We start from the raw sequence: 24,553 nt of genomic DNA, 5'->3' as shown, positions 1-24,553 counted from the left end.
TCCCCTAAAAGTTCATAGAAGAAATGGTCAAATATGCACTATTGAATTTACATTAAAACAAGACATTGCATTAAACGTGTGCTAGGATGCGTTTCACATCACGACTATGATATTCAAACGTCAGCTGTTTATCACCAGTTTTCAAACGCGATCTCCCTGTCATACATTCTCGTGTCAGCGCGGTGGATGTGGAGCCTCCAAGCATTCCTATGAGACAGCGCTGAGCAGGTTTGTTTCATGCAGCAAAGCGAGACGGTCATTGGGTAAAGGCTCAGCTTCCCTGGGACCTGATGGAGCGGTAGGCGGGAGAGGACGCTCGGTGTCTGCATGATGGTTGGAGGAATTGTCTAAAAGGCTGAACCCCTTTGTGATTGACAGCGCTTCGCATTTCGAGCTCAGTCCCATGCGGATATTTGTGAGTGGAGTTTTCTGACAGAGTGCCATCCAGAGTTCCTTATTTCCATAAACCATACGGCTCATTTTCACCGTTAAACCCATCTGTGAATCTCTGAGGTGTGTGTTGCTGTGGTTCTGTGGCATGAGTGTGGTTGAAAAATGGCTTCAATTAAATGTTCCTTTTATAAGTTACTGCCTCACTACAATATGACACATGTTATGATGTAAACTTAAAGTGAGCCTCCCCTGTTTGACAGACCAGCAGCCGCCACTGGTGTGAATGTACATCTGCTTTTTATTTTACATAGAGTCATCGACTGTTAATATCAAGTTATATACACACACACACATACATATATATATATATATATATATATATATATATATATATATATATATATATATTTAAATGTCCAGTGGTTTTGACGGGACTTTGGTGATGAAATATATTTTTAACATAAAAGGTTTCTGATTTTTGGATTTCATTTAGAAAAAAATGAATCTTTAATAAAGAGTCATTTGAAGAAGAATTGAAACATCACATGAGGTCAAACAGCTGACTGTGTCCTACCGTCCAGACGTCCATGTGAACCTGAGAGTTGAAGAAACCGTCGTCGTCCTTCTCTGGAATCCTGCTGTGCGCCCAAAACTCCTCATTCTCCAGCTGAATGAGTCTGTCCAGTGAAGACCTCATGTCCTCCTGCAGTCAGAGACAGGATCGTCCCTGAGACATGACTGAGCTCATCTGAACCTTCTCACTTATAATATTCAAATGTTTAATTATTGTTGTTTCCACTGGATTCAGTCACAGGCGTTCTTTTAGTGTCTTAAAAATTCACTTCAGAGTTTTTCTACTTTTGTAATGTGGCCAAAATTAAAGTGTCCAAACTGAAGAGCAGCTCGTCTCCTACAAATCAATCCTCACGTTCATATTTTATTATAACTACATTTTATTTATTTAGATTTTGGCTCTGTGGCTGAAATCTGAGCAAAAAGAATGAAACTTAGATTCTGATTTAAAATTAAAATAAATGTTTTCATCTTATTTTAGGAAACATGATTTTATTCTTTGGTTGGAAGAAAAACATCCATCCACCAGATGTCCTCGGACTTTCTCTCCTTTAACCATCACCTGATTGCCCTGCCCACCTGCTCACCTGACTACCTGCCCATCTGTTCACCTGAACGCCCCGCCCACCTTACTCTGATTTCACAGATAAACAATAAGCTGTGAAGAAAACAAAGCCCCTACACTGTGTGATTTATCCCGACTTCACATAAGCAGAGGGAAACTGCACTAGCTGCCAAGCTAATTAACACAATGTAAAATGCCATAGGCTTGTGCTCATAACGTTAGCATGTTGTACTTGTGGAGGAGATGTGTCCAGATAAAGACAACATCGGCGTAGAGACAACATACCGCCATAAATCTGCCTTCACTCCTCGCCAGTTTGTCAGAGATGTGATGCTGCTCGTTTGTCTCGTGTTTTCTTTCTTCTGTTTCTGTCACTAAATTTGAAATTGTTTCTGACGGTGAGACAACATTTTCCTTCACTTTGGATTTAAATGTCTTAAATGACTGAATTTATGAGTGTGTTTTTGGGCTCTTCGTGTCCTGACAAATTCATTATCTCCATGTTGAATCTAACCTGATGAAGCTCTGAGTGCAAGAGGGGTTTTTATCTTGTGGATCAAATAAACATTTTGATTCCAACACGGAGGACTGAACAATCTGCTTAGGAGAAAATAAATAACCTGTCAGACATTGTGATGTCAAAGTCGTCTCACCTTCACTCTGCAGCAGTACTTGTCTTTGAGCTGCTTCAGGAGGTCGTCCTCCAGCTGCAGAGCGACGCTCTCGTCCTTCATGTCTGGCTGCAGGGAAACGCTTCCCATGATCCTCTCACTGTCAGGATGAAACCAGATACATTTAACAATGTTTACTGTCGCAGCTTACGGATGCTGATGACGTGTTGCTTTATGTCGGGGAAGAAATCAAGTTCAAAGCTCTACAGGTTCAGATTTCACCTCAACCTTTGTGATGAAACATGAAGTTAACTGATCCTCAGATTCTTAAAAGTTTCCTAAAAATCCAACCAGAGTTTATTTTCACATACGTGTCTTTTTTCTTCTGATTTGAGAGACACGTGGACACAACCTAATTTCAATTTTTCCATTTTGGCCTCTGGAGAATGTTGTGCTTCTGTTTTCATCCGTTTATTTTTGCTCTCCGGATGTTGTTTGGAGCTGAGCTCAGTTTTTTTGGTTCAGTCGTGACCTGATTCAACAAATCATGTCAGCAGCAGCAGCGTCGCCCTCTCTTGATCCTTTTAACATGTGTCTGCACATCTTTACTGTCAGAGATGATTTTTAAACACTGTTACAGGCCGTCTTAAAACAATGTCTGTCTGTCTGTCCATTTCCTCATAAATATTCAGGCTCTGATTCAGTGAACACACACTGCTCTGTTACAGCTTGCATTCAGGGCGTTGTAAGATAAGATAAGATGCCTTCATTGTCACTATATACAATGATACAGTGAAATTTCAAGTGCCCTCACAGTGACATTTAAAACTTTACATACATTATGTGAATTCATATATACACACCTACCCTGGTGAAACCATCCTAATCTCGCAAGCTCAAATTCTGTTTCGCTCCACAGATCAGTCTGGCCATGCAGCTTACTGGGCCAATCACAACCGTTTATTACTTTGGGGTGGGCACGTCATCAGAATAGGAGGGACAAGGAGCAGAGTGAATGCATTTCGTAAACAACCAACATGGCTACTGATTTTGAAACTGCCTATGGTAAATGTGTTGAACGAACTGGAATGTACATTTTCTTTAAAAGCAGAACAAACAACTGCACTGAAAGCTTTTATTGAAAACAAGAATGTGTTTGCCGTCCTTCCTACGCGGTTTGGTAAAAGTTTAATTTACCAACTGGCTCCACTGATTGGAAAAAACATGGGACTCAGTGAAAACCCAATGGCTAAATATTTAATATGACCAGGATAAAATAAGAATTACGGCTCAGTGTTAATAACCTTTGATCATATGAAATTCACTGGGAGAAAACTGCTCCAGTCACAGTGCACTCTGCCCTTACTCCAACAGACTGCCTCGCTGTGAGGAGACTGAACAGCAGCTCCAGAGACTGACCTCCAGTCAGCAGCCGTAGTAACTTCACGTTCAGCCGGCGGAGTGCTCCGATCAGCAAACTTTCTGTTGCTGCTATCACACAGATTAAACCCCGCCCACTGTGACACAGGGATCTGAAGAGTTTCTACTGGCTGAATTCAAGCTGCTAAATCTATGACTGAAGGTCCGACTCCAGGGTCGCTGCCTGTTCTCCTCCAGGTGAAGCAGCTGTGGTGGCCAAAGGTCTAGAAATGTCTGACAGTTAAGACAAAGTTAGAAGCAAAACATGTTTACTAAAATTTAATAATCCTGACTAGTCTCACTTTGGGCGAAGTCTAAGAGCAAAGTGACCTGGCAAACATTGTGTTGGTAAAACAAGTTCTGGGAAATGGCAGGAAATCACACAAACATACACACGGAAAATTAGGTAGGATGTTTGTATGAGAAAGAGTATCAATCAATCAATCAATCAATTTTATTTATAAAGCCCAATATCACAAATCACAGTTTGCCTCACAGGGCTTTACAGCATACGACATCCCTCTGTCCTTAGGACCCTCACAGCTGATCAGGAAAAACTCTAAGAATGTTTGATGAACTGCTCTGCTGTGCTGTCTCATTGTTGTTGTGGTGTGTGTAGTTGGAAGCTGTGTTCACAATAAAATACCTGCTAAAGGCTGTGAACTGACCTCAAGTCATCGAGAGACAGAGCGAGGCGGAGGGAGCGTGAGGATGGAGTGAGGTGGATGGAGCGAGGTGGAGGGAGTGAGGGGTGGGTAGCAGTTAATTCTTATTTCATGTGTGGATTGAAAGGGACAGCGGAGTGAGGCGGAGGGAGGGAGGTGGATGAGGTGGTGAAATACTGTGTCACTGTAGAAGGGGTGATGTGCTTTTGGTCATCTGTTGGGAGGGGCTAAGCACGAGAAGGGGGGGGACTTTCATGTTCAGCCATTTTGTTTTTAGTCTTTTCAGATTTCTGCTTCATCAGCATTGATGATTTCTTTTTCTTTCTTTGTTGTAAACAAATTGTCCGAGGTAAATCTATAAATGAAGGTTACAAATAGAAAAAAACAACAAAAAACAGCTGGTCCCTGTCATTTTTTATCAAACTCACAGGAAGAACAGCTGGGGAATGTTTTCAGCAGCAGATTGATGTGTGTAACCTGCAGTGTGTTTATACTGACTGTGACTTGCTTACGGAGGAAGTAGAGACATCACGCCGGCAGCTGATCGATTGATTTGGTGTTTTATATTAAGAATCAGTAACCTGATGAAACAACTCACCTCCTGTAGCGGTTGATGATCCAGTCCAGCAGAATGTGCAGGTCCTTCAGCTCCGTCACCTGTGGCTCCAGCTTCTTCAGGTGCTGCCCGACGACTTTGTGGTAGCTCCTGACGTAGGTGCTGAAGACACTGAAGCTGGGCGGGTATGACCACCGCAGCTCCCGCTTTACCTTCTCCAAGTCCTCCACGATGGCTTTACCCAACAGCCCCAGGTGAACCGCCAACCAGGATGCGTTCTGGTCCTTACACTCCAGGTGAATGCTCTCCACCTTCACCTTCACGCCCTCGCCCACCGCCTCCCTCCAGGTCTCCATCCAGCCACCCTGAAGCCCACCGGGTTCCTCCACCCTACTCTCTTCCTCCTGGATGATTCGGGCCACAGGAACCAGCAGCCCTTTGTTTCTGGAGGGAAGAGAGTTGGAGTCGCGTACAATGGCATTGATCTTGTTCCTCAGCTCGCTGTACAGGAGGTTGAGGTCTTTTTCCTTCTTGGCCAGCTCCATGGGTGAATCCTCGCCACACCGTGCCTGCTGCTGCTGGAACTCGTGCCGCAGGGCGAGCAGGTTCAGGTGAGCCTCCTCCAACACCTCCATCTCTATCAGCTTATTGATCTGCATCACTGGAGACACAAAGACAGAGGACAGACAGTCTCTGAGGACAGGTCAATACAAGGAAAGAGGACAGGGGACAGACGAGGGAAGACTGATGCTGTCTTCATGAACTCTGTGCTCTGAGAATGCAGGGTTATTCGTGGTCCCTAAAGTCTCCAAAAGTAGATCAGGAGCCAGAGCCTTCAGCTATCAGGCTCCTCTCCTGTGGAATCATCTTCCTGTTACAGTCCGGGAGGCAGACACCGTCTCCACATTTAAGACTAGACTTAAGACTTTCCTCTTTGATAAAGCTTATAGTTAGGGCTGGCTCAGGCTTGCCCTGTACCAGCCCCTAGTTAGGCTGACTTAGGCCTAGTCTGCCGGAGGACCCCCCTATAATACACCGGGCACCTTCTCTCTCCCTCTCTCTCTCTCCTGCCTCCTGCTGCTGCTGTTATCATTAGTCATACTTCTACTGTTATTATCCACTGTCTCTCAGGTTAACTTGTATTACAGCGGTGCCTGGATAGTGTGACGTGTGTGGTTGTGCACATATGTGCATACACATATGATTATTGTCACATATGTATACTGTCAGATATTAATACATACTTTCAACATATTGTACCACAGTAGCTAGAACTATAATTACAATATTATTACTTTCATTAATGTTGTTGTAAGCTACTGTCGTTACCGTCTGTCCTGCATCTCTCTGTCTCTGTCTCTCTCTGTCTCTCTCTCTCTTTCTCTCTCTCTGTCTCTCTCTCTGTCTCTCTCTCTCTGTCTCTCTCTCTCTCTCTGTCTCTCTCTCTCTCTCATTGTGTCATACGGATTACTGTTAATTTATTATGCTGATCTGTTCTGTATGACATCTATTGCACGTCTGTCCGTCCTGGAAGAGGGATCCCTCCTCAGTTGCTCTTCCTGAGGTTTCTACCGTTTTTTCCCCGTTAAAGGGTTTTTTGGGGAGTTTTTCCTGATCAGCTGTGAGGGTCATAAGGACAGAGGGATGTCGTATGCTGTAAAGCCCTGTGAGGCAAATTGTGATTTGTGATATTGGGCTTTATAAATAAAATTGATTGATAGATTGATTGATCAGTTCATCTGTCCTGTCAAACAATCTGTGAGTCCCCTGGACATCCCCAAGAGATCAGAGAGCCAAGACTCCTCTCTGAGGACAGACACTGACTGTGGTGACCAGGAATAAGACTACTATGAACAGTGTCTTCTCTCTGAGGGAGGACAGACACAGAGATACCGGCGTCCACCATCAGCAGTAGCTTTTGTTGCCTAAACAGAGACAGACGAGCTGAACGTACAGACAGAGGGTTAGAGGAGGAGGAGACAGGAAGTTGTTTAGGGAGATGAGCAGAGAAAAGGTTTGAACACATAACAAACATCTTCATGTGTCATCGTCCCTGTGAACTGAGGGACAGTCTCAAAGTGTCAAACCTCAATCATCAGTGAACATTCAAGATGAGACAAATCTTGCAACGTTATAAACACAGAGTCAACAGATGAGACGGTGTCTCGTCTCTATGTAACGACTTGGCGGTCTGCTGCCCCCTGGTGGACAAACAAAGAACAGTCATTTGACAGAAGAGGAGATGACGTTTGGATGTGAGACACAGCATGTCGTGGACAAATGAGGTCAGACTGTACCTGACAGCGGTGTGTGAGGGATTTCTGGCAGCGTGTACGACTCCTCCATCTCCTCCCTCACCTCCTCATCCTCCTCCTCCTCTTCCTGTCTCTCCTCCTTCCTGTCCTCCGCCGAGCCCTCAGAGACGGTGATGAGCTGCCCCCGTGTGGATCTGTTCTTCCTAAATGTCAGACTTCGACGAATTGATGCTCCTTTTTTTATGAGTGAGTCACCGAACGCAGAGATGTTTGGATCTGAAAAAGAAAGACAGTTTATAGAGACACAGACATGATGTGTGGTGTCCTCATCACTGCGGCCTGTTTGTTTGTTTGTTTACAACCCCGGAGATGTTAAAAAGTGATTGTTTTTTTGATAATCTTCAGACTGTCTGTCCTGTGCAACAGATTACAGCAGGCTAATATCACTTCACTGTCGTCTTTAATTTAGGGACAAGTGAGACTGAACCTTCGTCCATCATCAGGCTGTTTCATCATTAAAACTCAGGTGTGATCAGTCAGAACAGCTCTGTGTCGTTCAGGTTCCTCTTTAGAGTTCCGCTGTGACATATCCATAAGGATTACAGATTACTAATTACTGATTACAGATTACAACCATCTGAAACTTCTCCTGGTCAGAATTCCTTCAGTGTTGAGGAGCTGAATTCTCCACAGAGGAACAAACAGAGCAGCTGATTTACACCAGGAAAAATAATCTGTGTTTGTCTGACGCTGTCGTCACAAAGGAGTGTGGACACATGAATGTCTCTATCTAGAGTCAGTGTTTGGTTTGTCCACTCTGGGCTACTGTAGAAACATGGCGGTGCAACATGGTGATCTCTGTAGATGAGGACCTGCTCCCTGTGTAGATATAAATAACTCATGCTGAGATAACGAGAACACAACCATTCTGATTTTCAGATCACTGAATCAAACACAACCATCAGATTAGATTTAAATCTTTAAAGCGTTGAGTAAAACACAGGTGTGTCAGACACTGGCGTGTGACTTCTTCTTCTTCTTTGGGCTGCTCCCTTTAGGGGTCGCCACAGCGAATCATCTGCCTCCATCTAACCCTATCCTCTGCATGCTCTTCTTACACACCAGCTGACTTCATGTCCTCTTTCACTACAACCATAAATCTGTGGTCTTCTTCTTGGCCTCTTGCCTGGCAGTTCCAACCTCAGCATCCTTCTACCGATATATTCACTATCCCTGAACATGTCCAAACCATCTCAGTCTGACTTTATCTCCAACACATCTAACATGAGCTGTCCCTCTGATGTCCTCATTCCTGATCCTCTCCATCCTCGTCACTCCCAAAGAGAACCTCAACATCTTCATCTCTGCTACCTCCAGCTCTGCCTCCTGTATTTTCCTCAGTGCCACTGTCTCTAAACCAAACAACATCTCTGGTCTCACCACCGTGTTATACACCTTTCCTTTTAATCTTGCTGCTACTCTTCTATCACACGTCACACCTGACTCTTTTCTCCACCTGTTCCAACCTGCTTTCACATGTCTTTCACCTCTTCTCCACACTCTCCGTTGCTCTGGACTGTTGACCCTCAGTACTTAACATCCTCCACCTTCTTTATTTCTACTTCCTGTAACCTCACCATTCCACTTGGGTCCTTCTCATTCACACACATGTATTCTGTCTTGCTATGACTAACCTTCATCCCACCTGCTCCCTGCTCTCAGTACAGGTCACAATGTCATCTACAAACATCATAGTCCATGGAGATTCCTGTCTGACCTCACCTGTCAACCTGTCCATCACCATAGCAAACAAGAAGGGGCTCAGAGCTGATCCTTGATGCAGTCCCACCTCCTCCTTAAACTCCTCTGTCACACCTACAGCACACCTCACCACTGTCCTACAGCTCTCATACATGTCCTGCACCACTCTAACATAATCTTAATCACACAATGGTTTTGAGACTGATGGTTTATTCTGCGGTGAAAACAGACAGTCCATCTTCATGCCGTCTGTCAGCTGTGAACTTCCTGCTCATCGTCAGGTTCACACCTGGATTTACAGTTTCTATTATTGCTTGCATGTTTATTGTCTTTGTTCTGTCTGTGATAAACACGTGTTCACCTTCTGTCTGAGACGCTCTGTTTTAGTCTCCTGGCTCTTTAAGCCCTGCCCTCTTGAAAAAGCCCAGTCTGCCTTGATTGGTCAGCATTTCTGGGTCTTCCACATCTTGTTGTTTCTGCAGTCAAGGAACGACTGTATCACAGTACAGCGGCACTAACCCAAACACCATCCCTTTAAAGGTCACAATAACAGCCTGTTAACACACTCAGACATTTTCATCATTAGTCTGATCTGATATCTGCAATTTTAACGTCAGAAATGAGGACACGTTTATCTGACGTTAGCATGTAGCTACATGTAGCGGTGTATGTAATGTAATATTTCTCTGATGTTAGTGTGTAGCTACATGTAGCAGTGTATGTAATGTAATGTTTCCCTGATGTTAGCGTGTAGCTACATGTAGCAGTGTATGTAATGTAATGTTTCCCTGATGTTAGCGTGTAACTACATGTAGCAGTGAATGTAATGTAATGTTTCTGAAGCCTCCTGAGGGTTTTACTCTCAGGGATTGTTTTTACGTACATGAACATCCGACATGATAACATCATATTTATATCTGACAGAAACAAATGAAACCATTACAGGTCTGTTTAAACTAACCTGGATCCTTTTTATCCACGGAGTGAATGTAAAAAATAAAATCAGTCAAACTTTAATTTCCTGTCACTGATATGAAACTGAAAGTTAAACCCTGGCCCAGATTTTAGAGACTTTTTTTTACCTGTCTTTGAACGCGACAGACTTTTGCCTTTCTGCGCATCGATGTCGCTCTGATTGTCCTGTGTGCTCTGGAAAAGACCTCCGATGGTCTTCAGAGGAGACATCACTGGAGAGTCAGCACTGAGACCTGACAGACAGACAGACAGACAGACAGACAGAGGGACAGTGTTTGAGGCGTCAGATATCAGCCTCAGTCTAGTCTTTCAGGTTCATATTTACAGACTGTGTTTGAACGTGACGTCTGTCGATGACCTCACTCTGACCCACCTGAGGAATGTAAACATCACAGTCTGACTCACATCCACACTTTCAAAATAAAAGTCCACCTTCAAAATAGAAGTCACTGCTGAGTTTAGAGAAATAAATTTGTCCTCGTGTGTTCTGATAAAACCCACAGGACAGACTGACTGACAGACACACAGACAGCACATGCTCTGAATCTAACAACTAAAATCAACCAATGAAGCTTCACTCTTCAGTTTTGCAGGGATTTACAATGGTCGCACCTGCTGCTTGTCACAGCTTGCACACAGCTGACCCCAACCCAACCAGACCCTTATGGCCCCTGATGGCCTCGACAGAGAGGTGATGGACATGGTTGTACTCACAGATTTTAATTAAAAAGGCATTACAGGTTTATCAAGATCCCACTCATCCCCTCCACTGTGCTTACCAGCTGCTGCCATCAGGCCGGAGACTTGCAGTCCCATTAGCAAGGAACAATGGCTACAAGCGGTCATTCATTCCATCAGCCGTGACCATCCTTAACAAAGAACTGCCCAGATAATTTTACTATGCAGTTAGTTTTGTATAGGCACTTTATGCATTTTTATTCATGCCCATCTATCTTTTAACTCCTCTCTGGAGCAAACTGGACCGATTTCATTGTCTATTTTACTTATATTTATTCTTATTTATATGTATTTATTGTGCATAGTGTTGTCTGTGTTGTGTGTTTTTTATACCACTGTCAAAGACAAATTTCCATTTTATGTAAAGTCTGATGGACATTAAAGAAGTCTAAGTCTAAGTCCACAATATCAGGTTATGAGTATAATCCGTAGCCTTGGTGTTTATGGGGGTCAGTAGCCTACAGTAAAAGAAAAATAAACATTACAGAAACCCTGAAGCTGGCATTTCTGCACATTCATTTAAAATAAACATGTTTAAACATTAATTCGAAAAACGAGAGTCCTTTTTAGTCGTTTTAGAAGAAGTTTGATACACGGAACTATAGTGTGTTTACGCCCTGCATGGAGGGATACACCGGTGAGCAACAGCTGCAGCTGGCTCTGAGGCAGGTACGCTAGGCCCTCGGTAAAAGCAAACAAAGAGACGACACGGACGATCATACCTCGAAAATGTATAATTGCAACTTGATAACATTCAAGGCATAACCCATTTCTACAACAAGCTGCACACAATTCAATTTTAGGTAACTTTTCTCATGCTAGATGAAAAGGCACTGTAAATGTGCATTATAAAGCGATATTATTCACTCGACTGAAAGCTGTCCATCAGCTCCTGCAGGCCTGGGGCGTTTTTTCCAGTTTATCTTAGGAACATGAATAAATGTTTCAATCACACCAGGATTAGTGATTGCTGCAAAGTTTTCACTCCTTGTGATGCACTCTCTGCGGCAGTTTTCCTCCTGATGATGATGATGATGATGATATATCTCCCCAACGATGGTAGCACTGAGTCCCATTCTGTGCAGCAAAATGATTCCACCTCTGTAGGCATAGGTTGGCAAGCCCCACAGCTACACCACCAATCCTCCCCTGACCTCCGTCTCCCCTCGGCCCCTTGCTGTTCCGCTGCCTCGGAGGATTCAGCCTCTCTTCTTGCCCACTCAGCGTCCAACACCTGGAGATCCTCATCTGTATACTCCAGCTTAAACAGGTATGGCTCTGGATCTGTGTCCGCTACAAGAAACTTCAAAATCGCATTCAAAGTTGTCCATTGCAGCTACTATAGTCCGGAGATATAGTTAGGCTAAATAAAGAACTGAGTTTTGTTTACAGGCTATGTCTGTGCCTGTGCCTGCTCACCGGTGTATCCCTCCACGGATCACAGCGCAGGGCGTAAACACACTATAGTTCCGTGTATCAAACTTCTTCCAAAACGACTAAAAAGGACTCTTGTTTTTCAAATTAATGTTTAAAGTTGTTTATTTTAAATGCACGTGCAGAAATGCCAGCTTCAGGGTTTCTGTAACGTTTATTTGTTGACTTTTACTGTAGGCTACTGACCCCCTATAGACTTCAATAGTATTCGCCAAGCTAAACCGCAATGCTAACCGCTGAGACCCAGCCACTGGATGGACAGACACAAAAAAGATATCCATCATGTTAGCTCAATATGAAAATGATAGAGAAAGGGCATAACTCCCAAATCGTCAGAGTATTCTTTTAAAATTGGATTTTTGTAAAAGAGGATGTTATAACTTCCTCCCAGTGTGAAACTGGGTGGTATTTACAGATTTATGACATGTGAGTAATATGTATCTAAGGTGGGTGGGGAGCGAGTTCTGGCAGGATTCCTGTTGTTGCGCCTCACGGACCATGTGCAATATCCTTTTGGAAAAAGGGGTGTTGAGGGGAAGGGGGAAAAGATAACGGGGTTATTTTTAGTGTTCTAAAGTTCCTTATGGTTTGCTTAGTACAGTGTTTTATGTTTTTATGTGGTATGCACAGCACAGGTGATGACTCAAAGAGGTGGGCACTCTCCTCTTATGCAGGCACACGCTCGACTAAATACTAGATAATATTATGCTGTCCAATGGCTAAATATATAAAGATGATTTCATGGAATAGTAATGGGTCCCAAAATCCTATAAAGAGAAGGAAATGGTTGAGCTATCTAAAATCTAACAAAGCGGATATAGCACTGATTCAGGAGACACACATGGAGGGCAAAGAAGAAGACAAACTTAAACGTGACTGGGTAGGCCAGGTGTTCCACAATTCATTTAATAGCAAAAAGAATGGGTTGGCAATATTGGTACATAAGAAGGTGAATCTAGTTGTACTCAGTCAAAAAAAGGATGATGAGGGTGTAACATGTCGTGCTCAGGGATTGTTTAGAGATCTAGACGGGTAACGTACGTAGCTCTTTAGTTTTCTTTATTTACACGTTCCTTCAATAACACACATACCCCCCGTCCCTCACCATATATGTTCCCCACATAATTAGGTTCACACATATGTTCCTACTACACATCTGCTCCCGCTACAGAGGATAGAATGTTATTGATGGGGTAAAAGTTAACATATGAATTATAACTATAATATTATTACTTTCATTAATGTTGTGGTAAGCTATTACCATTACCATCTGTCCTGCATCTCTCTGTCTCTCTCTCTCTCTGTCTCTCTCTCTTTCTCTCTCTCTGTCTCATTGTGTCATACGGATTACTGTTAATTTATTATGCTGATCTGTTCTGTACGACATCTATTGCATGTCTGTCCGTCCTGGAAGAGGGATCCCTCCTCAGTTGCTCTTCCTGAGGTTTCTACCGTTTTTTCCCCGTTAAAGGGTTTTTTGGGGAGTTTTTCCTGATTAGCTGTGAGGGTCATAAGGACAGAGGGATGTCGTATGCTGTAAAGCCCTGTGAGGCAAATTGTGATTTGTGATATTGGGCTTTATAAATAAAACTGATTTTTTGATTGATTGATTGATATGTAATGTGTATGCTCCAAATAAGGAGGATAGCAATTTTATTCATATGGTTAACAAAACTATGGGAGAATTTGGGGGGGGGGGGGGGGGGGGGGGGGGTTCAGATGTTAATTGCTGGGGATTTCAATCGGGTGCAGGATGCCCAGTTAGACCGAACAACATATTATAAATATGTGCCACGGGACAGATTAGCTATACAAATGATGATGAATTTGGTCTGGTTGACATATGGAGATTGGTAAATCCCAGAGAAAAAGAGTTTCTTTTCACATATGCATAGGTCACACTCAAGGATAGATATTTCCTGGTCTCTAGAGAAATTATTGAGAAAGTGGTGGATTGTAAGATTGGTGTGATAGCTGTGTCTGATCACGCTCCGGTAGAGTTAAGCATGATGATTAAATCCAGTGGATCTAGGGTAAGTAGGTGGAGACTAAATACATCGCTGCTTCAAGACCCCACATTTAAGACTGCCCTGGAAATTGATCTCAAGGATTTCTTTGATCATAATATTGGCTCAACGGAGAGTTTAGGGACAGAAACCTCCAAGGCTTATGTACGGGGCAAGATAATTTCACATACCAGTTCTCTGAAAAAGCAGACTAATACAAGAATTAAAGAGCTTGAATCTCAGATTAAGAACATGGAAAATAAGCTGTCACAACGCTATAGTTATAATCAGTTTAAAAAACTCTGTGACTTAAAGTATCAGCTCAATGAGATATCCAATAAGAAAGCGGAGTATGCCCTCTTCAGGTTAAAAACAAGCTTCTATGAAAGTGGAGAGAAGTCTGGCAAACTATTGGCAAGACAACTGAAACCAAAAGATGCTAGCTTTTTAATTCCAGCAATTAATGATCATAAGGGGGAAGTTTTAACAGATAATGTGGAAATCAACAAAGTCTTCAAAAGTTTTTATGAAAAATTGTATAAGTCAGAGATGTGTAGATGAAGACAAATGCACATCAATCAATCAGTCAATCAATCAATTTTATTTATAAAGCCCAATATCACAAATCACAATTTGCCTCACAGGGCTTTACAGCATACGACATCCCTCTGTCCTTAGGACCCTCACAGCTGATCAGGAAAAACTCCCCAAAATAAGATGTAGATGATATTGTGTTGCTTCTTTCAGACCCAGCTTCTTCTTTTCCAAGTGTCATGAATATTGAGAGTTTTTCTGAGATGTCAGGCTAGAAATTTAATTGGCAATTGTATCTGGGTATAAGATTGACCACAGACTTTCAGGAGATTGTTCAAATTAATATTAATCCAATACTACAAAATATTAAGACTAGCTTTGCCAAGTGGAAGTTGTTGAATTTATCTCTATGGGGAAAGATTAATACAGTTAAAATTATGGTATCCTCAAAGATTAATTATATCAATATGATGCTACCCTTAAACCTTCCTATGTCGGTGCTTAAGCAGTATAATGAGATAGTCAGGGATTTCTTGTGGAGTGGGAAGAAACCCTGGATTGGTTTGAATAAATTATTCACCACTAGAGAGTGGGGTGGGTTGGCACTGCCGAACATAGAATTGTACAACACTGCCTTTGAAATGGTTAAATTATGTAAACACTGGTCAAGGAATGGTTCACATCTGGGCTGGGTAGAGATAGAGAGGTCACTTACCTCCCCTTTTAGATTTATAGATGCTCTGTCCCAAAAACCATCACAGTCCCCTCCTGGAGGGGACACTAATCCGTTACTTCAGCACTCACGAGATGTGTTGAACAAAATCCATAAGATGTTTTGTTTGTCTCAATATGAACAGGGTTACTCGTCTATATGGGAAAATCCTGCGATTAAAATAGGAAAGAAAACTGTATGTTGGAGGGCGTGGCACACTAAAGGCTTAGCCACAATCGCTGATGTATTTGATCAGGGGCAAAGGATAGATATGATCTAACTGATAAAGAGGATTTTTGGAAATATCTCCAAATGCGGAGCTGTGTACAGTCTTTGGGTTACAATGCACAACAGGATCAAAGTGTATTGCAAAGGTTTCTAAAGCTTCCTAATGTTGTACAATTATCACCTGTATTTTATAATATGGCAGCGAATGATCTGTATGGTAAAAGTGAGAGTCTGAGGACAATATGGCAAAGGGACCTGGATACTGAGCTTGAACAAGAGGTTTGTCCATAACATGGGTTGGTCAGTAAGGGACAGCAAGAGTAAATTCCTACATTTTAAAATAATTCATAGGTATTACTGGACTCCAGTCAGACTTAAAAGACTTGGTCTAATTCAAAGTGATGAATGCTGGAAATGTAGAACTCTATGGGTACTTTTCTACACCTCATATTTCTCTACCTCAAACAAGATGGCGGCACCGAGTGACGGCAGGTTCGCTGCTCTGAGAGAGTTTGGAGGAACCGAAGAAAATACGGACGATATCAATGAAAGTATTCAAGAATCGATAGCTGATGCAGTTACCAAGGCAGTTGCCGACGGAACGAGTGCTTTGGCTGACGGATTGAGTAAGAAGAAGCTGACTACGTGCAGCGCTCACAACACAAGGCAGTCAGCATCAAAGGAAAGTTATAGATGCGCTGACTCCGTTAATAAGTTCCATAGTGACGGCGGCTGTAAATGAATCTACTAAACTCTTGCTCCAAGAGTGGGAAAAACACATGGACATGATCAAAAGAGGACAAGAGTCAGCTGTGAAAGCAGCAACCAAAGCTGCGATGGAGATAAGTAAATTGAAGTTTAAGTGTGACAAAGTTGAGCAAACTACTCGCAAGACAAACATTATCATTAGAGGAATCCCGTTAACAAACGGTGAGAACACAAAGAAAGTAGTAGTTGATCTGGCAGCCGAGATGGGAGTGGAGATGAAAGAGCAGGACATCAGCGTAAGCTACCGTCTGCCAGGGAAACGTGGAAGAGTGCACGAGGCTGAAGATCAACACCGCAGCAGAAACATTTTTGTCAAGTTTGTCAGGTATGAAACCAAACTTCAAATTATGAGAAACAAAAAACATCTGAGGAGCATTGATGGGGAAAACAGAGTCTTTATTGAGGAAGACCTTACGCCTTTGAGAGGAAAGATCCTGAGACAAGTGAGGATGGATCCAGAGATTAAAAGAGCCTGGACAATGGACGGTAACATCTGTTGCATCATTAAGGACAACGATCAAGAGGTGAAGAAAACCATCTACTCCGGTGATGAGCTAATGTCCAAACTGGGATGGTCTGCAGAAAAAGCCCAAAGTGTCGGGATTTATGTAGACTTCCCCTAGGCTAGCGCTGACTCCTCACTACATGCAACTTGTATCAAGGATGTAACTTGTAAAAATTCTTCAGGTCGATTTAAGACTAAACCAGAGACAGATATCAAATTCCTTGGACTAAATGTGTGTGGATTACGTGCTAAATTTCAACTTGGGATTCTTACAGAATACATTAAAGACTATGACTTTATTTGTTTAACAGAGACCAAAACAGATAATATCTGTAAATCAGACTGTGATGGATTTACTCCTTTCGTGCTAGAAAAGAAGAAATCAAGTTATAAACATGGTGGTATACATGGGGTATGTCTCTTAGTTAAAAATGAGTTTGCAAAGTATGTTCAGGAGATAAAAGACACTACTTCTGACTCCATCCTGTGGACTAAAGTGGCCAAAGCAGCTTTTGGGTTTGAATTCATCTTGGGAACAGTTTATGTGCCACATGAAGGATCTATTTTTTTCAACAAGGACTATTTTGGAAATGTTTCCCAAGATATTTCATTTATGAACAGTAAATACAGTTTACCAATAGTGATGTTGGGTGATTTCAATTCAAGAACTGGTACTCTGAGTGACTCTTTAAATGTAGGTGACGTAGGAACGAATATTAGAAATGGGCTGTCTTTTGATGGCGAAATGCTTTTAAACAGCGACATAAATGATTTTTCTTTGATGGATCTACGGAGGGTCAGTGAAGATTTAATGACTAATAATAACGGTCACAGCCTAATTGACTTATGTCAAAGTTTAGAGTTGAAGATTGTAAATGGAAGATTTGGGTCTGATAAAGGCATTGGGTGTTACACCTGTTTTAACTATAATGGTAACAGCATTATTGACTATGCCATAGTGTCAGCTTGTTTGTTAGCACAGATTATCTATTTTTGTGTTGATCCCTTGGACAAATGTTTGTCAGAAATGTTCAAGGCAATTCTATGATTCTTTACATAGGAAACTTCGTACACTTAAGAAATCTAATAGTAATGAATATTGGTCTATTCTAAATGCAGGTAAACCATCTGGAAGATTAGGAAATGTATCTATAGAAATCTTTGCTGAATATTTTAAGAAACTCAGCCAAAAATCGAGTTATAATTGTACACCAGAAGACCAGCAATTTGACCTCAGACAAGTCACCTCTCCTACAAATGAATACATAAATGATTTGTTTACTTTGGAAGAAATACAGCGAATGGTAAAAAAATTAAAAAATAAAAAAGTAAATGGTATCGATGAAGTTACAAATGAATATATAAAGGACTCCCCTTTGGAAATGCTGAATATTTTAGTAAAATTCTTTAATTTGGTACTGATAACAGGTATAGTCCCCACTGACTGGTGTTTAGGAGTGATAAAACCATTATACAAAAACAAGGGACCAGTAGATGATCCTGAAAATTACAGAGGTATTACTTTACTTAGTTGTATTGGTAAGCTTTTTACGGCTGTAATAAATTACAGACTAACTGCTTATATAGAGTCTGAAAGAATTATTGGAGAAGAGCAGGCAGGATTTAGGAAAGGCTTTTCAACCCTTGACCATATTTTTGTTCTTCACTCACTGGTTGAATGGTACTTCTATAAGAAAAAAAAAACTGTATTGTGCTTTTGTTGATTATAAAAAAAGCGTTTGATTTGGTAGATAGGTCATCACTATGGTTTAAATTAGTTGCACTTGGTATAAACGGAAGAGTATTAAATGTGATACATAATATTTATGAGAATGCCAAATCTTGTGTTAGAGCTGGTTATGATTTATCTGAACAATTTGTATGTAATGTAGGAGTGTGTCAGGGGGATAATTTATCACCACTATTGTTTGCACTATATTTAAATGACTTTGAAAAATATGTGAGCCAATGGTACAACGGACTTCAACTTTTCTCAACTGAATGCCGCAATATGATGAATGGTGAAATAGGGATATATTTGAAATTATATGTCCTGCTTTACGCGGATGATACGATTGTACTGGCAGAAACTCCTTCAGAATTACAGGCCACATTAAATGCAGTTGCTTCTTATTGTAAAAACTGGTATTTAAGTGTCAACACAGACAAAACAAAGGTTGTTATTTTCTCTAGGGGGAAATTACTGCTACTCCCAGAATTTAAGTTTGGTTCAGATAAATTAGAAGTTACTTTTGAGTATGACTATTTTGGAACGTTATTTAATTTTAATGGATGATTTGATAAAGCAATAGCTAAGCAAGTTAAACTAGCTAAAAGAGCTTTATTCTGCTTGGAAAACAGAATTACTAGATTACAGTTACCTGTTGATATACAATGTGAGTTATTTGACCAGCTTATAGTGTCTTTTCTTTTATATGGAAGTGAAGTCTGGGGATTTCATAAACTTGACCAAATTGAAATGCTTCACAGATCTTTCTTGAAACGTTTACTTAATGTTAATAAACGCACAGCAAATTGTATTATTTATGGAGAGTTTGGTCGAAATAGTTTAGATTTAAAGGTAAACATGAGAATGATTAACTTTTGGGTCCATTTAATTAGTCATAATACAGCAAAAATCTCTTTGACTGTGTTTATTGTTTTCAAGATTTTGTATGATGACAATATTTTTCAGTGTAAATGGATTTCCAAAGTTAAAAATATTTTTGATGATTGTGGTTTATCGTACTTATGGCATGACGCTGGACGGATGAACCCTAAATATTTAAAATTAATGATTGAATGTAGATTATCTGATATGGAACTACAGAGATGGCATGAGAAATTGCAAAGTAACCCTTTATGTGATAGTTATAAATTGTTTAAAACTGATTTCACTTTTGAACCTTATCTGATTATGTTAAGACCTGCCGAAAGAGTTTGTTTGTCTAAGTTTTGGTGTGGAAATCATAAGTTACCTATCTCTGAACGCAGGTATGATCGTGAAAATGTCCCCCAGAAATGTACTCTTTGTTTGACTGGCAATCGAGGAGACAAATATCATTATGTATTTGTGTGTTCTTTTTTTGATAAAGAGAGAAGAGAGTTGGTCAGACAGTTCTATAGAGCAAATCCAAATATTTATAAGTTTCAAAAGTTAATGTCATCTCAAAAAGTAAAGGTTTTGTCAAATTTGTTGAAACTTTTAAAGAAAATCTTGAATAGTTTCTCTTGATTTGCTTTGACTTCTATGTATGTACACAAATTCTGTTTTATTTATTTTGCTGTGCATTGGCTGCCGCCTGTCCTGATTTGTTAATGTTATTTTTTGTTGTTTGTCCCTTATACCCCGGGGAGGAGTCAAAAGGAATAAATGAAATGAAATGAAATGAAATATGGGACTGTCAGCTAGTTTCCCCAGTGGTTGGGTCAACTGAGGAGTGGCTGGACCAACCTTTGCCAAGCTCGCCTCATCTCTGACTTCTCGGTGACAAATCTGTTTTACCAGCTGGACTTACGAAGGTTTGGGTTTGGGTTTGCCCTTGCAGGCTTCCTCAATGCTGCCAGGATCATACTACGGAACTGGAAAAATACATGTATGCTGTGTTATAAGGACTGACGGCTACAGCTTCATATGACATGATGCTAGCTAAATGCTAAATGATTCTGTGTCTAAATTCACTGAAATGTGGGGTAGCTTCCGCGAGTTCATTAGGGGTGGAGATCATTAGACAGCGTTATGTAAAAGAAAGCCTTCATATATGTCATGTGGGGTGTCGTGCTGTGGGAGTGGGAGGTGCTGTGGCTTATGCTATGCTGGTGCATTTGTTGTTGTTTTGTTTTTTTATTTGTGGTTGTTCATTCTGTACATTTTGTTTGAAGAAAAATAAAACACTTTAAATGATAAAAAAAAAAAAAAATCATCATGTCTTCGTGTTTTCAGTCCGTCTGATCACCTGAAAATAATAAAACTTGTTTTGATCAGATCAGCAGTTTAAACCTTCCAACACAGGAACAGGAAGTGTCAGAGACGCGGCGCTGAGGTCGGAGTGTTTGGTGTTTTTGGTATTTTATCAGATTGAACCAGCTGGAGCAGAAAGTTCACACGTTCACACGTACACATGTTCACACGTTCACACGTTCACATGATTACACGTTCACACGTTCCTGAGAATCTCCACAGAACAGGTTTGTTTCACTCAAGTTCACCTGAGCTTGCCTTTTCCTGCTCTCTCTGAACTCTACACACACACACACACACACACACACACACACACCTGACAGGAACAGGCTGACACAGGTGTCCTGGAGGGTGTAGTAAAGGGGATTGTGGGAAATGTAGGCAGTGACTAATTTAAGGAGAAAAACAAAGACACAGATTTCTTCTGTTGTGACGTATATATGTTCAGTGACACGTCTCAGTCAGACAGGAAGTTGAGACACTGCGTGATTATGTCACTTCCTGGTTCTACACTTAAAAAACATGGAACAAAGAGCTCGCTGTCTTTTCTCTGCGTCTGACCTTGAGAGGAAGAATCACCTGCTGCTACCTGATGGCAGATCTCAGATACTCACTGGGTGACGGAGGCACCTGTAACCTCGACTCGTCTGCAGTCGTGACCTTCGACCCTTTGCGTCCAGACGACAGCAGACTCTTCTCTGCGACCCGTCGAATGCTTGTTCTAAATGACTGAAGCATGCCCAGCTTCGCACTGCCATTGCTCGACTTCTCTCCATTGCTCTTCAGGGACACCGTGTCCTCCTCAGGGTTTTCTGGAGATTTGTCCATCTTGTGTGACGTCTGATGGCGTTTAATTACCTCCACCTGTGATGAGACAGATCAGACGTTACCATCTGTCTCTGTCGGGTCCTCTCAGAGACTGGCACACTCAGCAGGAGGGTGTGGTTTCAGGTCTCAGGTTTCAGGTGGAGACATTTCTGTTTACAGGTAAACGCTCCACCTGACACAGCGTGTTCATGTCAACACAGAGACACAGAAACAGGAAATGTGATGTCACAGCAGCTACAGACTGAACCCAACCACTTAACAGCAGATTTGTCCCCACTCAGGACGTCCCAGTCTGTATGTCTGACATAAAGTGTTGTCGTTACAGCAGACAACATCCCTCTGTCCTCAGACCCTCTGTCCTCAGACCTTTTGTCCTCAGACCCTTTGTCCTCAGACCCTCTGTCCTCTGGCCCTCTGTCCTCCAACCCTTTGTCCTCTGTCCTCAGACCTCTAAAAACTCTAAAAACCCTCCAGAGGCTGTAAACGTGCACAAACGTGCACAGACAGCTACAGAGCCTTCATGTTTTCTACCCATGAACTCTGACCGCGAACACACGTGATGTATGTTAGAAACGTTTCTGTTTGTTTTCTTCTGTGTTTCCTGTAAATTAACTGTCAGCATCATTTTTTCTTTTTAAAGATTTGTTGTTGTCATGTTTACAGTAGTGTTTGTATGTTCATGTTAACACTGAGACTTTGTCCCTATTTAAATAAAGGTTTCATTCAGTCAGTCAATATTTACCACCGGCTGATCTGTGACACATGAAGCCGTGTTATCGTCTGCAGGCTAAACTTCAGTCAGTAAAGTGAAAGTAAAAACGCAGCTCTGAACTTTCAGGATCTTCAGGTGGAGCTGAAACCTGTTCATTAATCTGACCCTTAAAACGACCACAAGAACAAATATTTTAACACAGACGACGTGTCTGTTCATGATCAGTAAAGTAAAACCTTTTTATTACAAATAAATCAAACATTAAACTCTGTCCTCAGTAAATCACACTGAATTATTAAAAATGTTTTACTGCTGATTTACACATTAAAAACAAACATGTTTGTAAGAAAATAAAAATGATTCATTATTAACCAAGACACTGATTTTAATCTCATTTATGCCTCGTTTCTGAGAAATGACTGGAGCCTCCATTTACAGTGACGTCATGATGCAACACATTAAAAAGAGAGAAACTGTCTGCAGGGCTCAAAACCAGATTTCACCAATAACATGTGTCCCTTTAACCTTTGAGTCCAGCTCTGATCATATAACAGGACGTCACACAGACCTGTGAAGTCGTGCTTCAGGCACAGAGACCAAAGTCCTGATAACAGTGTTTGACACTAAATAACCTGCAGCACATCGACAGAGACTCAGTTTCACATCCAAACTTGTCTCTGCAGCTGAAGTTCAGTTCAGACAGAGGTTACATTACAGAGGTACAGAGAGTAGAAAGGTGTCTCCTTACCTGTCGAGCTCAGGTAGAAATCTCTCTGTCAACTCTTGTCCCTCCTACTCTCTACCTGCTTTCACTTTCTCCACCTTATAAAAAGAAAAGGGGGGTTTCCTGAGTCTGCAGAGCAAAAGCAGAGCAGCCAGTTTGTCCTGGTTCAGCCACATGACAAAGATCACCTTCCTCACCTTCCTCACCTTCCTCTTCCTGCTGTGATCAAACTCTGAGGTTAATGATTACACTGTGAGAGAGAGACACTCACAGCAGTCTGACACTTTGAACTCAGCTGTTTCAATCACATCTCAGTATAAATAACCCTGATCAGGTCACAGGTTGGTTATTTTTCTTACCTGGAATGTGCCGATGAAGCATATGACCGTGGTGCATTCAAGAACCCTCTGTAAACTCCAGACTTAAGGTCATGAGTCATGACTGAAAAGGGTGTAATCATTTAGCAGTGCTAACAGAAGTCCTCAGATCCTCTGCTGAAGTTAAAGTAACAGTTAGTAAAAGTACTTCATTCAAAATGATACAAGACAACTGCAGAACATTTAAAAAACATTTAAAAAACATTTCTACCATCACACACCAGCAGAGTAAACATGTTCATTCTGAGAGCTACGTTAGATTAGTAGGAGTCCTGAGATGAAAATGTTTTTTAGTTTCAGTCATTTTTATTAGTTCACGTAAATTCAACATGTTTAATTCAACATTTAGTCCTGATGTTTTCTGTATATGTTTTTCTCTTTAAACTAATTCATGTGTCATGAACCAGAATCCAGGTGACAGGTTGTATAAAATAATGTGTGTCATTTCTCCAGCAGTGTTTGACAGGTTTAAGGGCTGATTTACGAGCACACACTTACTGATCTTCATTTGAAAAGCTCAACATCTCTCTATTTATGCTCTTAACACATAACTAATAAGATCATGTAAATGCCAGCAGCTAGTAGTGTTTAGTTTGTTGTTATATTGTCACATACAGGGAGGAGTCACGTCGTGGTGGTACATCAGCAGGTATAAAATCAGCTGTTCTTCCCCTGGTGAATGAATGAATGAACTGAGAGGGTGAGGGGGGAAGGTCCTACTTTGCTGACCGCTTAATGTCAATAAAATGCACTGACTCGGATGCTGCAATAAATATACACTAACCAGCATTCCTTTGGAGCGAAGTTTTTATTTATCAGACACACGTTAAAGGGAAATTTCGGTTTATTTCAACCCATCTCCTATCGTCCTAAATTTGTTTCAAGTGACTAGTGACATAAAAATAATAGTTAGCATGTTAGCCGTTAGCGTAGCGCTTTGGAAAGCAGAGCTAGATGGTAAACAAACATGGCAGCACACCGGTAAGGTAAGACAACACGTTTACATGTCGTTTTCTATACAGTACAGGCCAAAAGTTTGGACACACCTTCTCATTCAATGCGTTTTCTTTATTTTCATGACTATTTACATTGTAGATTCTCACTGAAGGCATCAAAACTATGAATGAACACATGTGGAGTTATGTACTTAACAAAAAAAGGTGAAATAACTGAAAACATGTTTTATATTCTAGTTTCTTCAAAATAGCCACCCTTTGCTCTGATTACTGCTTTGCACACTCTTGGCATTCTCT

At 41.3% G+C, this 24,553-nt stretch overlaps 1 protein-coding gene across 3 annotated transcripts in view; it reads right to left on the bottom strand.

Moving 5' to 3' along the window:
- exoc3l4 (exocyst complex component 3-like 4) overlaps window positions 1-23,139 on the bottom strand; it is a 51,741-nt gene extending 28,602 nt beyond the window's left edge. For 2 of the 3 annotated variants that reach the window (XM_078175398.1, XM_078175399.1), the window contains exons 1-7: window positions 22,948-23,105; window positions 21,274-21,523; window positions 9,881-10,006; window positions 7,080-7,313; window positions 4,825-5,443; window positions 2,185-2,302; window positions 968-1,096 (exon numbers count right to left, since the gene is read on the bottom strand). In XM_078175398.1, coding sequence (XP_078031524.1) covers window positions 968-1,096; window positions 2,185-2,302; window positions 4,825-5,443; window positions 7,080-7,313; window positions 9,881-10,006; window positions 21,274-21,487 — 1,440 coding nt within the window. In that variant the 5' untranslated portion in view covers window positions 21,488-21,523; window positions 22,948-23,105. The other variant, XM_033643369.2, reaches the window with a different exon arrangement.
- Window positions 23,140-24,553: the final 1,414 nt, after the last annotated feature.

Source organism: Epinephelus lanceolatus, chromosome 15 (assembly GCF_041903045.1).
Source record: "Epinephelus lanceolatus isolate andai-2023 chromosome 15, ASM4190304v1, whole genome shotgun sequence".
NCBI classification, from domain to species: domain Eukaryota; kingdom Metazoa; phylum Chordata; class Actinopteri; order Perciformes; family Serranidae; genus Epinephelus; species Epinephelus lanceolatus.
This window is presented reverse-complemented; position numbering and strand designations above follow the sequence as displayed.